Source organism: Camelus bactrianus, chromosome 13 (assembly GCF_048773025.1).
Source record: "Camelus bactrianus isolate YW-2024 breed Bactrian camel chromosome 13, ASM4877302v1, whole genome shotgun sequence".
Lineage (NCBI taxonomy): Eukaryota > Metazoa > Chordata > Mammalia > Artiodactyla > Camelidae > Camelus > Camelus bactrianus.
Genome location: NC_133551.1, coordinates 8005903 through 8020713, shown reverse-complemented (window position 1 = coordinate 8020713; position 14811 = coordinate 8005903). Strand labels below are relative to the sequence as shown.

At 45.9% G+C, this 14811-nt stretch overlaps 1 protein-coding gene across 25 annotated transcripts in view; it reads left to right on the top strand.

Moving 5' to 3' along the window:
• The window catches only part of LOC141579547 (uncharacterized), a 79091-nt gene that overhangs the window by 9327 nt on the left and 54953 nt on the right, over positions 1–14811 (top strand). For 15 of the 25 annotated variants that reach the window (XM_074375980.1, XM_074375984.1, XM_074375992.1 and 12 more), the window contains 5 exons: positions 360–412; positions 2189–2353; positions 2661–2773; positions 4181–4724; positions 12037–12196. In XM_074375980.1, coding sequence (XP_074232081.1) covers positions 360–412; positions 2189–2353; positions 2661–2664 — 222 coding nt within the window. In that variant the 3' untranslated portion in view covers positions 2665–2773; positions 4181–4724; positions 12037–12196. Of the gene's footprint in view, positions 1–359; positions 413–694; positions 887–1787; positions 1887–2188; positions 2354–2660; positions 2774–2992; positions 3731–4180; positions 4725–5209; positions 5736–10284; positions 10403–12036; positions 12197–12584; positions 12819–14811 lie in introns of those variants that run through there. The other 10 variants (XR_012511119.1, XR_012511120.1, XM_074375999.1 and 7 more) reach the window with 8 other exon arrangements.

The window sequence follows — 14811 nt, the reverse complement described above, 5'->3', positions numbered from 1 at the left end:
CAAGAGGTGGTGTGTGGGACAAGCAGGGGTGCAGGAGTGTACGCAGTGCAAAGGTGTAAATGGTGGCAGGGGTGCAGGGGCTGTGGAGGGTGCAGGCAGTTCAGGGGATGCGGGGGTGCAGGCAGTGCGGAAGGGCAGAGAGTGGCAGGGGTGCAGAGGTACAGGGAGTGTAGGGGTGCAGGAAGGTGCTCCGGCACGTGGCCAGGGTCAGAAGGCAAGTGCACATCCTCGCAGTCAGCCTGACCCCGGGAGATTAGTGCAATGGTCTGGGGTGGCGGAGGGGGCGGCGGCGGCGGCGGCGGCGGCGGTGGGTGGGAGGCTGCCCGGGCAAGCCGGTCGATTTCTTCTCTTCCCTGCAGCCTGGCCTGGGGGGGTGTTGGCCGCCGGAGATTCGCCAGATGTTGGACTCCAGGTAAGCTTGCTCCTGGGTGGTGGGGCGGTTAGGTCAGTGGGCGGTGGCAGCTGCAAGGGGGCGGAGCGGGGCTGCCCCTGGCGAACTGATGGAATAGCTGCCTTCTCCCGGCTGCCGGGCCTGGGAGCGGCCTCTGCTGCCCCAGGTCGCTGCACACACCTGTCCCACTCAGCAAGCTGAGTGGGTAGTGGAGGCGGTGTGGTTAAGGTGCAGGGCCCACGGGGATAGGGGGGCTGCCGCACGGAAGCCGGTCAATTCGCTCCGCTCTCCCCCGCGGCGTAGCCAGGGGCGGCTTCTGCTGCCGTAGAGGCGGGACGCCGGTCTCCAGGTGAGCTTGGTCCTGGGAGGCGGCGGCGGCGGCGGCGGCTGGGGGTTGGGGTCCGTTCCAGGGAGCTGCTCCATTTCTTCTCTCCCCCGCGGCCTGGCCTGGGGGCGACCTCTGCCGCCAGAGATTTGCCTGAGGTCCGACTCCAGGTGAGCTTGCTCCTGGGAGATGGGTGCGGTGCAGTCAGGGGGCTGGGATGGTGGTGGCTGCGGGGATAGGGAGGCTGCCCCGGGGGAGCTTGAGGATTAGCTCCCATGTCTGTGCCGCGTGGCCTGCAGGCGGCCTCTGCTGCGCCAGGTCCTGGGACAACCCTTTCCCACTTTGCCTGCTGGGGGCGGGAGGCAGGGTAGTCAGGGTGCACGGGTGGCCGGGGTCGGGGGCCTGCAGCGGGGGAGCGGGCACATTTGCTCCCATCTTCCCCGCGGCTTGTCCTGGGGGCGGTGTCTCTTGCCCTGGGTTAAGAGACACGTGTATCCTAGTCAGCCTGGCCCCAGGAGGCGGGCGTGTTACGTTGGGGGTGGTGGCAGCAGCGGCAGGTTTTCCCATGGAGCCGGTCCATTTGCTCCCATTTCTCCCCGTGGTTTGCCCTGGGGGCGGTCCCTGTTGTCCCTAGTTCGCCGGACGTCCATCTCCAGGTCAGCCTGCTCCCTAGAGGCGGCCACCGTGAGGTCAGGGGGCAGGAGCGGTGGCTGCTGTGGGGGTAGGGGGCTGCCTTGGGGAGCTGGTGGATTGGCTCCCGTCTCCCCGATGGCCTGGTGTGGGAGTGGCCTCTCCTGCCTCAGATCACCAGACACACCTGTCCCATTTAGCCTGCTGGGGGAGGGGCGCCCTGGGAAGTGCCTTTAAAGTGTGGGGGAGGCGACGGCAGGCGTAGAGGACCTGCAGCGCGGAGCCTGTCAATTTGCTCTCCTCTTCCCCACGGCCAAAGCTGGGGGCGTACTCTGCTGCCCAAGAAGCCGGATGCCCGTCTCCAGGTCAGCTTGCTCCTGGGAGGCGGGCGCGATGCTGTCGAGGGGCAGAGGCAGCTGCGACGGCCGGCTGCCCCGCCTAATGGGGCCACTTCTCCTCTCCCCTGACCTGGCCTGGGGACGGCCTCTCCCGCCCAAGATTAGCCTGAAACCCCACACCCGGTCAGGTTGCTCCTGGGAGGTGGGCGCGGTGACATCAAGGGTTGGAGAGGAGGGGGGTCTGCCCCTGGCGGGCTGGAGGATAAGCTCCCATCTCTCTGGAGGCCTGACGTGGGGGTGGCCTCTGCTGCCCCTCATTCCTGGGTCACCCTTCTCCAGGACATATTGCCCCGGGGGTGCTGTAGGCTGCGGGGGCGGCGGGTTGTTGGCGGGGGTATGGAGCTTGCCGCTTGGGAGCTGGTGGTTTAGATCCCATTTCCCCCGCAGCTTGGCCTGGGGGCAGCCTCTGTTGCCCCAGGTCGCAAAGCACTGTTTCCCTGACAGCTTAACCACCGGAAGTGGGCAGGATGTGCTGAGGGGGCGGAGGCAGCCGCCAAGGCAGCGACGGAGGGGGCTGTCCCTGGCCAGCCGGTCAATTTGTTCCCATCTCAACATTTGCTGTCCCAGTTTCGCAGGACGCCCTTCTCCAGTTTATCCTTCTCCTGGGAGGTAGGCTCAGTGCATGCAGCCCAAGGTCTGGGCTCTCCCCTGGGGAGGGGCAGAACGCTCTTCTTCTTCTTTGTCTTTATTCTTCAGCAAAGTGGTTACTGGCCCCAATTCTTAATTCTGAGAAAGTGTAGCCTGTGTTACGGAGGAGCTGCTGGACAGTGAGGTTTCTGGGTGGGTTTTCACATCAGCTGATGCCCCAGGCAGGCAGGAAATGTATTGCTTAGAGCTTCTTAGTCTGGAGTTGGGGGATGGCCCCGCCATCCTCACCATGCTTTTTAAAAATGTGTTACTCCCCTCTTTTTCCTAGGTGACATTTTATGTTATTGGGTCCCAGATTGCTGGCACACTCATCCCTGTTCTCAAACATCTTTTAAACTTGGGTGAAGTGATAAGTTGGGGAAGAAGATGATTTACTGAAAGGTAAGAATACTTAAATTTGCATTAAAGCTACATTCTGTCAATCTTTCTCAAATGATTTTTCTCTGATTCTAAATCCATGACCTAGTGAATGTTGTACTCCTGTGTAAATCATTGATCTTCACATCACACTTGTTGAGTGGTCAACGAGATTTGTTATTTAGATTATTCCTGAAAGGAAAAGCTCAGGCTTTTGAGAATTCCTTGTCTGATGTCACCCAGGCAGTCACAGTAGAAGACAGAGCTGATATAAAAATCCCTCACCTGCCTGAACTGCAAAGCTTCTGGGATTACTGATCCCTGAAATGCAGGTGACTCTTGATGATAATCTGGGGGATGGTTTATATGATCAGATTCTTCCAGTCCTGTAAATGGGTTCCGTGGCCCCAGCCCCGGGAGAGCTGGTCATAAGGGCCATATCGTGAGGGGTGGGATGGGAAGGCAAGGTCTAAGAGCTGGCATCACTGAGATTCCACACTCGCTAAACACAGACCCCAGAGCCTAATTGTTGTCAGGTTCTGTTCTGGATTTGAGAGTGTGTTCAGACATGATTCTTGCCCTTCAGGGGTCACTGCCTGGGTGGAAGTAACCTTTACATAAATCTGGGGAGGATGACAATTAAGTAGATGGGCTGTTATGATTCTCAGTGTGCCCAGGCTCGCTCTTCCAGGCACTCGTGGGACTAACGAGAGTCATGTTATTCACTCATACACTGATTTATTACCCTTGAATTGATCATTTGTCCCACAGTAAGTGAAACAAGCGATGAGGAACCTGAGTTTTGTCCCCTTTCCTAGCACTGATTGTATCTGTCAGTCAGGCGCCCTGCGTATGCATTGTGAAATGGTGGTATTTCTTGCCCAATGGGACTGCACTGTCAGTTCTGAGAATCAGGGGAGACACGTGGGTAGGACAGCACACTGACACATATGGCACCCCCCCACCCCATGAGACAGCATTGTCGATGCTCAGGTGACCCGATGTAGACCGCGGTGCTAAATCTGAGCATGTTTAGTGATCTTGGTGGCTATGAAAATACAGACTGCCGGTCCCTAATTCTGGAGACTCTGAGGGTGTGCACCCCAGAATTCTGCATTTTAAGAAGCACTTTAACTAATTCTGATGAAGATGATCTGAGTGTCCCACTGAGAAACACTGGTGTGCGATGCACCAGTATTGAGGATTCTCAGGGAGCGATGTTTTTTCAGGATGGTCCAAGGGCCCTCACGAGACTTTTGCCTTGGGTGTAATTGTATGTGTTCGAAAGTGATGTCTCTCACTTCCAGTGCTTGTCAGCATGCTCTGTGCAGGGATTTGCTCTCAGCAGATATCAAAAACTATAAGTCTTCAGGTCACCGAGCTAGAGTGTGGGCGATCTTTTATTTTGGTTTTCTTTATTGCAATGCGGAGTCTCCCGAGAAGAGATTCAGACTGAACAGCTTTGTGTCGGACTTTGGAAGACCGCTGGTGCCCAAGGGGTTCTCTGGCAGCACAATGACGAATCTAGGTCCCTCTTTCACTGCTACGTCAATGAAGTGGACCGCATGGACAAGGCCAAAGCTGGTATCCCAACCATAGCCCTTGACAGTGATGTTCGGCTCCAGGAAGCCATCAGATGCAGCAGGTGGCCAGAGAAGGAGCCTAACGGGCTCATGAAATGTGACACCCCCAGCTTCATCAACACGGACCAGAACTCTTCCTTTGGGGAAGATGATCTCCTGATTTTGGAACCACCGATTGTTCTAGAAAATAAGCCAGTTGCCCAGACCTCACACAAAGACTTGAATTGGAAATGTGCTTTGTCAAGTGTTTCTCTGAAGATGTGAAGTCTGTCTTTGTATGGCAGGAAGTCCCCTTTCACAAAATTGTATGTGTTTGTGTCTGAGAGAGAGAAATGGAGACAGACAGAAAGACGGAGACAGAAGAGAGCCCCCTCAGAAGAGAGCTAGTTAAGGTGAGTTTTTGTGCCTTAGTAAACATTTGGGGTTTTGGGGGGAACAAAGTATTTACACTGTCTCATTCTCCTCGTTGGAAACCTTGGCCCCGTCCTCAGTGTCAGCGGCCTTGAACGGGGTTGCCATGGTGCTTTTCATCTGGCGCTGCCACTTCCACGCTCTGCCTTTAGCACGTTGCTTTGCCTCCCAGGGCTGCCACCCTTTAAACTGTAAGGTGAGGAGTCTGGAGTAGATGATCCATCCCAGCTCTGCTGTTTTGCAAATTTCTGATTTCGTATTCGGATGAGGCTGGGATACACCCAGAGCAGCATAAACCAGGCCCTACCTCCTGTCTCTTGCTGGGGCATCCCTCAGGTCTGTGCCTTCTACTCAAGCCTTTACTGAGCCCAGCTTTTGTCAGGAGCCCAAGTGCCTACCGGGATGGCAGGAGACCTGTCTCTCCTGGTCACGGTGGCAGACATTTCTATTGGTTGTGCTGAAACAGCTCTTCTGAGATCCTCCGGCCACCCTTGCTCCAACCTGAGGACAGACCTACCGTTCCTTTCCTAGGAGGAGGATCAATCCATGGTGCATTTTATGACAATCCTGTCCCCAGGAATGCACGGAAGGTTATCAGCTGAGTGAGGGGAAGTGCCTCTGTGTCTCTGTGTCCCTGTATCTCTGTCTGCTCACAGTGCCCTGCCACCGGCTACTGAACAAGAAAAGTGCTATTCACCATGCTGTGTCTTTTGCAGATGTGTAGGTGATGGTCTTGTGGCTCATGTGTGGGCTTTGTGCTGGGATGGTGAAGGGCTTATAAATACCTCATCAACATGTATTCGAGATGGCCTGGTGCCACACAGACTTGATTCATGAAGGCATCAAGCCTGCACACTGGTTTGGAAACAACTTGGTTTTGATCAGTCACACTGCATGCATGACTCACTGCTGATCTCTGGGTGGTTTTTTCATTTTAGATTTATTCACCCAGTGTCTTGCTTAAGCTGAAAAATACATTTATTTCACTAGAATATTCTCAGATTCTTTGTTTTCACACATCCAGTTGTTTAATTCCTTTAAAAATCATTTTGTGTTTATAATGCCTCCTAATATCTATCATCTCTAGGTTCCCAGTGGCCTGAGCCATGCACCAGATTTGATGTAGGAACTGTTCCACCAAAAGAAATCCCTTTGCCATAATATCTTTTGAGGAAAATATTATTCTTTAAGGCTCTAACAGTAAATCGTAGAACAAAGCATGGAACATTTATTGTAGTTAATACATGTTCATGCAAAAAGTAATGATATTTTCATTAAACAATGTTGATTTTAATAAATTTTACTAATGTGAATATTATTACTCATAATTTAAGTAACCAAATAAAACCACAGTTATTTATTATGAAGTTTGAAAACTATTTACACTGTCTCTCAATTAGAGGTAGCTTTATTAGAAGACTGAAGGGTATTTAAAAGATGGAAAAATACCCATGATGACACCATCATTTTTATTAACTAAATATCAAGAACTGTGCAGGGTTAAGATTGAACCCTCTGCAAGCTCTCAAGTTAGCATGAGGTAGTTTGTGGATGCTGCCAGAAGACAGGAGACTCCCCCAGGTTCAGAGACAAAGAACTTCTTGCCAGCACAGCAGGCAGCTTGGGGTTCATGTTCATGTTGGTTCCTGAGTTTCTTTCCTTTTGCTGTTCTAACAAAGGACCACAGACTCAGTGGCTTAAAGCAATACACATTCATCATCTCACTGTTCTTTTGTGCAGAAGTGCAAAGTCATTGTCAGTGGGCTTAAACCAACGTGTGGCCAAGGCTACGTTCCACACCGAGGCTCTAGGGAGGGATTCGTCTTCCTACCTTTCCCAGCTTGCAGAGGTGTTCACACTCCTTGGCCCAGGGCCCTGTGTCACTGTGACCTCTGCTGCCACTTTACATCTCTGTCTCTGACTATATAGATATAAAGGAAGAGTCTTCGACATCTGGTATGGACCCTTTTTCCTAAATGGACATTGTATCTCTATTTATGTGCAGATTAAAACCCCTTCCCTCCAGGGTGTGGTGGCATCAGCTCACAAGATTACCACTCTGGGCTTTAAGTGTCCTCTTTGTATTGACACCTGGGAACTTCTCTTTCCATAGTTAGCTCTCTGTTACATTTGTTGTTGTATTTTACCCGGCATTACTGAAAGTTTTACTTAAAATGGATCCTAATTAGCTCTGTTTACCTGTTTCCAGAGCTGAAGGCTTCAGTTCTAGATTATCTGTTTGATTTCTCTTAAAAATACATTCCAGTATATTTCTCTGGTGAAAGTCTTTACCCTGTTGTCTATTCTCCCATAATTTCCTTATTTTCTTGAATATATTAAAAGTATTTTATAGCCTTTATTGGTAACTCTGATGCCTACATCACCTGGGGGTTTGCATCCTTTGTCTAATGTTCCTTATTCTCATATTATCCGTTATATAGTCTTGACATGTTGCATGTCTTGAAATTCTTTATTACATGGCAGACATTGCAAATGAAAAATCCATATGTTATTTTCCGTGAGAGGTTTTCTACCTTCCTGTTAGGCAAACAGGGTGAGGGACTGATCATGTCGCTCCAATCAGGCGCTGAGGTGGATCAGGACTGAAGTGCCTTTTTTCTTAAAACAGCTTTGAGGTATACTTGGCAAAGTAATTTTCACACGTATAAAGTGTACAGCTAATACGTTTTGACATAAGTATATCCCCAAGAAACCATGACCACATTCAAGAGAGTGAACATACCCATCACCCACAAAGCTTCTCTCCTGCCATTTGTTGTCCCTCCCTCCCTCCCCATCTCTTCCCCTGGAAACCATTGATCTGCTTTCCATCACAACATATTGGTCTGCATTTTCAAGATCCTTGTATGAATGGATTAATGCAGTATCTACTCTATGTTGTCTGACTTCTTTCATTCAGTGTAATTATTTTGAGAGTCATCTGTGTTGCTGTATTAATAGCTTATTTTTCTTATAGCAGAGTATTGTTTAGTGCTGAGTTTTTACTGAAGAGTTTGTTGTGAGCAGTGTTTGGATAGACCATCATTTGTTTCTCCATTTACTTCTTGATGGATGCATGGGTTATTTACAACTTGAGCTATTATAAATAAAATTGCAGTGAATATTTGGTTACAAGTCTTTATATGGACATATGCTTTTCTTTTCTAAAGCACCACATGAGGAATATCTGGGTTATATGGTAGATAGGTATTTACCTTTTTTAAAGAAACTGTTAAAGACTTTTCCAAAATGGTTGTACTATTGTAAATTCCTTGTGGTGTGTATCAGCTCTGGTTGCTCTACTTCCTTACCAGCACTTTGTAAGGTCGGTCTTTCTAATCGTATTCATTCTTGTATGTATGTGTACTAGTATCTCACTGTGGTTTTTAAAAGCATTTCTCTAATGACTAATGGCATCTTTAATCAGCATCTTTTCATATGCTTAATATCCATCTGGATATCTTTACTGAAGTGTGTTTTCTGGCCTCATTCATTCATTCAGGTGTTTGCATTATTATTGAGTTTTGAGACCTCTTTATTCTGGATCAGATACAAAGAGAGACCTTTATCAGACATATGATCTGCAAATAGCTTCTGTCTAAGGCTTGTCTTTTCATTTGCTTAGCAGTGTTTAGAACAGCTTTGAAGAGTCTTCATTTTGATAAAGTTCACTCTATCAGTTTCTTTTTAAAATAGATTATACTTTTGGTGTCATAGCAAAGAAATATTTGCCAAACCCAAGGTCATAAAGCTTAAGCCTATGCTTTTTCTCCTAGCTGTTTTATAGTTTTAGATTTCCTATTAAGATCTATGATCCATTGTGACTTAATTTTTGTATATTTTGTGAGGTGTGGATCAAAGTTCATTTTTTTTTTTTTTTGCATATCACTATCTAATTCTTCCAGCACTACTTGTTGAAAAGATCCTTTCTCCACTGCATCCTTTTTGAGAATCAATTGTCTATATAAGTGTTGGTTTAGTTCTGAACATTCTATTCTGCTCCATTATTCTATTTTCCTGTTTTACACCAACACCATACTTTCTGATTACTGTAGTTTAAAAAAAAAAAAAAAAAAGGCTGAAAATCAGATAGTGCAAGTCTTCCAAATTTGTTTTTCTTGTTCAAAATTGTTTTGGATATTTGGGATCCTTTGAATTTTTATATGAATTTTAGAATCAGTTTTAAAATTCCTTACATCCTGTTCTGCCAAATTTCCACCCATGTCTTTGGCCATCTCCAAAGCCACATTTTCTGAAGAAGTCTCTCTAGATCCCAGGTGAAAGGAATTTCTGTTTCATCTGTGCTCCAATCACATTTGATAATATTTGATTACATTTATTCATATTTGGCTGGATGTACTTGTGTGATCTTTCCTGCCATATAGTAAATCTCTCAAGATTTGGAATCTTGACTTGGTTCCCTCTGTCTGCTGAGAAAACTAGTTCTATGCTTTGCAGGAGTGAGCCCTGCAGTAAGAGGTATCTGCAGCACACATCTAGCTCATTGCTTGCATATCGTCAAGGAATCCTGCAGATTTAGAATTGTTTATTGATTGTTGTCTCCAAGACGGCTCAGCCTTTTTTATTTCTATTGCTACTGCTGCAGTTTCAAAGGAAAATGGGCTAATTATTTTCCAAATATCAAAACATACTGTAATTGAGCTGTGACGCAAATTATGTGCTGCTGTTTCTTAACAACCTGCTTAGTGTTCACAGGTACCTTCACTCATGGAACTTTTGGGAGAATGTCATATCCTCAGAGATAGCAATGCTGTCTTTGGCAACCTGAGCGGTAGTATCTGAACTCACTCCTGCTGTTTTTCCAGTGCCCCCTCTAGCACTCCTCCAGCCCTCCATGGGGGGCCTGCAGTTCTTCCCTCGAAAATCCTGTTGTTTCTCAGGAAGAATTCCCTATGAAACATATTCATGTCCTTCTTGTGGGGACATTCAGTCCAGAGACCTGACAGCAGGGGAAAATGTTTAGACTGCTTTTGGTAGAACGTAAATTCTTCCATACTTGTTAGAAGCAAATCCAATGAGGAAACTGTGTTGGCATCTAACAAATCAGGATAAATGTCTGATGAGGAAGATCAGCTTCCCCATCCCACTCAGGCGTCATGTTGATGTGACGCTCACCTTGGCTAACATTTTCTCCTGTGAGCAACGTGAAGTTCAAGACGTTATGAATGGCTTTTTGTTTTTCTTCCTTAGTCTTTCCACATTCACTGTGTCTGGTGAGATTATATGAATCCTGCTTATTTTCAGCCCAGCACTAAGCTTTTTAAAAGGATCACGTGTTTAAAAGGCTAGTGGACAATTTGTTAGAAGATTGAAATCCTTAGACTTTGGTCCTAGAGTTGAATCTTGGTTACTGGTGAATGAGAATTCCCGTTAAAATTTTAAATTCAGTGATATAAAGTTTTAAAAATAGTTAAATATTAGTCAATTTCATTAAACACTACAGCAGTTATTTACTTTTAAGCCTGTCTCTGGGGCAATTTTGCAATGATTCCCTCCCTTTATTAATTCCCTCTTTATCAGAATCCTTGAGAGGTCCCTGTCATCATTGTCAGTATCATCATCATCATCACCATCATCATGGAACTGATTCCTCTGGGAGATTCTAGGAAAATAAAGAGCTGGACGGGGTTATGTGCAGGTCAGTGTGTGCATATACAGTAAGAACAGTTGTCAGACATTAGATTCAAGATACCCATTCCATTTAGAGAAGAATGTGGTCATGAAATCCTGATGTGCTGAATGAAGGAAGCGATGGGAACAGGGTAGTCAATGGAAAGGAGGAGGAAGTGAGCGAAGCGGGGAGCATAGGTCCTTGGTTAGGTGATCAGCACATTGGTGAGGATGAGGGGAGTGTTATGGCAGAATCATGTCCCTCCCCGGCCACAGGGTAGCCACCTGTGACATGTTACTGTACATGGCAAAATGCATGACAGATATTTTAGGACAAAAATCTTAGAGGATTTCTGTCTTCTAAATTGTCTATCAGTTAGCATTTTAAACCCATGATACATTATTAAAGATTAGTGCAGGGGGACAAATAAAAAGGATTCATGTAATCTCACCAGACATACTGAATGTAGAAAGGCTAAGGAAGAAAAACAAAAAGTCATTCATATGTGCCTTGAACCATAAAATGCCCATGAGAGGAAATGTTACACAAGGTGAGTGTCACAGCCACATTCATAATGCCTGAATGGGATGGGACAAGGGGATCCTGAGATGAGACAATAGGGCGAGTAGCCTGGATTGTCCAGGTGGGCTGAATGTAATCACAGGGGTCCTTGAAATGGAGGACATTTCCCAGCTGAGTTTAAAATCAGAGGGAGGTGTAGCCATAGAGCAATGTTCAGAAAGGCTGCTGACCATGAAAATGGAGGAAGTCGTGGGGCACAAGCTAAGGAAGGTGGGTGACCTCTGGAAACTGGAAAAAAACAACAACAACAAGGAAACATTCTCTTCTAGACCCTCTAGAAGGAAGGAACCCTGCTGCTACCTTGAATTTAGCCCAATGAGAACTGTGTTGGATCTCTGACCTCCACAGCCATAAGCTGATAAATCTGTGCTGGTTTAAGCTCTTAAGCTTATGGAAATTTCTTACATTGGTAAGAGGAAAATAACATAGTGAGCCGTAGTGTAACGGATTAAAGGTATAGGATGGGGTGTGGAGAGGATTCTGACATTTACAACTAAAAAACAACCAGGTGAAGTGGAAGGTGTTTTAAGGAAGACCTACCTGGCAGGGCTATTAAGCAGACTGGAGCGAGGGGAGCATTGGAGTTAGAGGAATCAATTAAATCTCTACCAGAAAAATAAGGAATAAAATGTAACAGGGCTTCAGTGATAGTGGATGTAGGAATGGAAATGGGCAGAGAGACATAAATATTACTTTGAAATTAGCTACAGGTTTGATGACTGCATGTTGGGGAGACTTAGCCGATGTGTGGACTGAATGTTTGCATCCCCTCAAAATCCATATGTCGAAACCCCATCTCCCAGGGTGATGGTATTGGGAGGTGGGGCCTTTGGGACGTGATTAGTAGGATAAAATGAGGTCATGAGAGTAGAGCCCTCATGAATGGGATTAGTGTTCTTATACAAGCCCCCAGAGTGCTTGCTTCTCTCTGCTCTCTGGGATATGAATATATTGGGAAGACAGCCATCTTCGAGCTGGCAATCCTCTCAAGGATACATTGACCTTGAAAGTCTCAGCCTCCAAACCATAAGGAATATGCTGGTTGTTTAAGCCACCCGACCCACGGTAATTTGTTACAGCACCCCAGACTGACGAAGACAGTGGAGAATGCCTCTGAGTTTGGCACTGATTGCCTGGAGAATGCTGAAACCCAGGGAAGTGGGCAGCACAGACGTTTACTCATTTAATCCTGCCAACACAGTAGGAGATAGAGTCTACATATTCCTCGCTACTTAAAAGGTAAGGAAAAAGAGGCACAAATAATAACAACGACAACAAAAACAACAATAATTTGTCCAAGATTCACACAGAACCCCCTGGAGGCAGAGTGAGAATTTATACTCAGGCAGGCTGGCCCCAGAGCCCCTGCTCATAACTAATAAGTCAGATCACCTTGCTTATGTGGATCAGTTTTTTTCAACTGTGATATGAGGGTACTGTGTCCAGTAACTTATAATTTCAAAATACTTCACTGTAACGGAATCATTAGTCACAGGCCTTACAAACCACAGAAACCTACACATACAAAAATATCTCGTTAGGTCAAGATAACCAATAACGTTTTTAAATATTATACCTGCTGGGCCTTTGCAATAAAATGTCTTTTTATAATTCTGTCTGGCTACAGAATAACTTCATAATCCTGCATGTTGCTGGTGGCTCCCATGTTGGACAGCACGGGCCTAGAGATTTTAAATTACTTGCCCAGACTCGCCCAGGAAGCTCGTGGTGGGATCCGAGCTATAGTCTGGGACTTTTCCTTCCTATCCAACAAGTCCCTCATGGAAGTTTAGAAGCTTCTCCTTTGGTGCCCAGCTGTCTATCCGTACTTATAACATCTTGTCAGGTGTTCCAGCCTGCTCCTGAATATCAGCCAGAACCCACTTCTGCTCTATTTTGTCCAGGTAATACCTTCTAGCAACTTCCATTGCCTTCTTGGCATCAGTTCTTACCTGGAAGGGTAGTGGCTAGAGGTGGAAATGTGTCCACATGACAGGTTTTTCATAAACATAGCAGGAGTGGTCAAGAGAATAAAACGTCAGGAAGATGAGTAGAAGCAGGTCATTTAATATACCAAATGGGTACTTTCAATGTCTGTGTTTCCGAGTCCAGGCTTGTTCTGCTCGTGCATTACAGGCCAATAACTCAGGAGACCAGGTTTTGGGGGCAAGAAATAGCGACTTTAATTTGGAAAGCCAGCTGAGAAATGGTAGAATAATGTCCTGGGGAACCATCACCCCAAGTCAGATTTCAGGCTCTTCTTATATTAAAAATGGGAAGTGGGAATGCTTGGTTGTTGCAAACTTGGTGTATGAATTCTTTGTTGTTAGAATCCTTTGTTCTTGCAGCTCTTCACCTGGGTCACATCCGTGTAAACCTCCAACAAACAAATGTTGTTTTCTATTCTGTAACTTGTTATCTTTATGTGAATAGAAAAGTGTTAATATCCTTCAAAGTCAGAGCCTTGAGAATAGGGTCTCCTGTATATTTCAGGCTCTAGGCAACATTGTTTTACAAAAGGTGCAGAACCAACAAGACTAAGCCTAGGAAACAGGGCACAGGGTTAAAGTCAAAGGAACAGATCTAATATGGAGTCAGATTTTTTCTTTCCTATTTCAGTAGTGCCATGGAGAAGGCAGTTTGGGCAGCTTTTTGTAGGGTCCTGGAGGCTTTCTCTCTCAGCCTCTGTGTGCCTCTGTTGAAAACCCTTCATAGCTATCTGGCCTGCTGGAAAACCACTCCGCCTGTTTTGCCCTGAAGATGTGTTCTGTTTATAACTGATCTCTACTTCTTGGAAAACAACTCAATAAAAACTCAGTTGGTTTTCCACCAGCCATGGGCAGGGGTGAGGAATAGCACTTTATTATTTTATGAAAAAAAATAAAAGAAGTCTTAAAACAGCACTGGGCACATAGGAGAGAGTCAATAAATGCTTCCTGGCTGAAATCAAAAGTGATGGCTCAGTGATTCCATGGCTGCTTTATTTGCTGAGCTTGCTACTCCTTTGCTCCATTACACATTTTTTTTAACTGAAAAAGAAATACATGCATGTGGTTAAAAAATTTCAAACAGAGCACAAAAATACACAAGTGAAAGAAGTTTTCCCTCATCCTCTCTTCTTTCAGCCCTCCCTGGAGATGCCACTGTTTACAAACCTTTGTGTGTTTTCCAGATATGCTATGCACATTCCGACCTATGTATGTAAATTCCTTTAAAATATTACTTATTTTTAACTTAAAGGGATTTAAATCCTCATGTGTCTTCTGCCCTGGTAATAGAAAAGAACAAATCTGACTCCATATTAGATCTGTTCCTTTGACTAAACCCTGTGCTCTGTCTCCTAGGCTTCATCTTGCTTGTAAAACAATGTTGCCTAGAGCCTAAAATATACAGGAGAGCCTATTTTGAATGCTCTGACCTTTAAGGATATTTAACACTTTTCCATTCATATAAAGATAACAAGTTACCTAATAGAAAATAACGTCTGTTTTGTTGGAGGTTTACAGGGATCTGACACTGGTAGATAGCTGCAAGAACAAAGGATTCTAACAACAAAGAATTACTACATCAAGAAGATTGCAAAAACCAAGCTCGTAGGAAAGGAGCCTGAATTCTGACTTGGGGAGATGGTTTTCCAGGACATTAGTTTGCCATCTAGGTCTACAGAAAGTTGCTATTTCATGCCCCAACACCTGGTCTCCCAACTTACTGGCCTGTCCTGCATTAAGGAGAATGAATTTGGACTCAGTAACACTCCTATCTTCCTAGCAAGATGGGCCCTGGAATTGAGGGCAGCTATCCCACACCCAGGGACATACTGTGTGCCCTTGATGGTTCCCCGAGTGTGGGGAGTG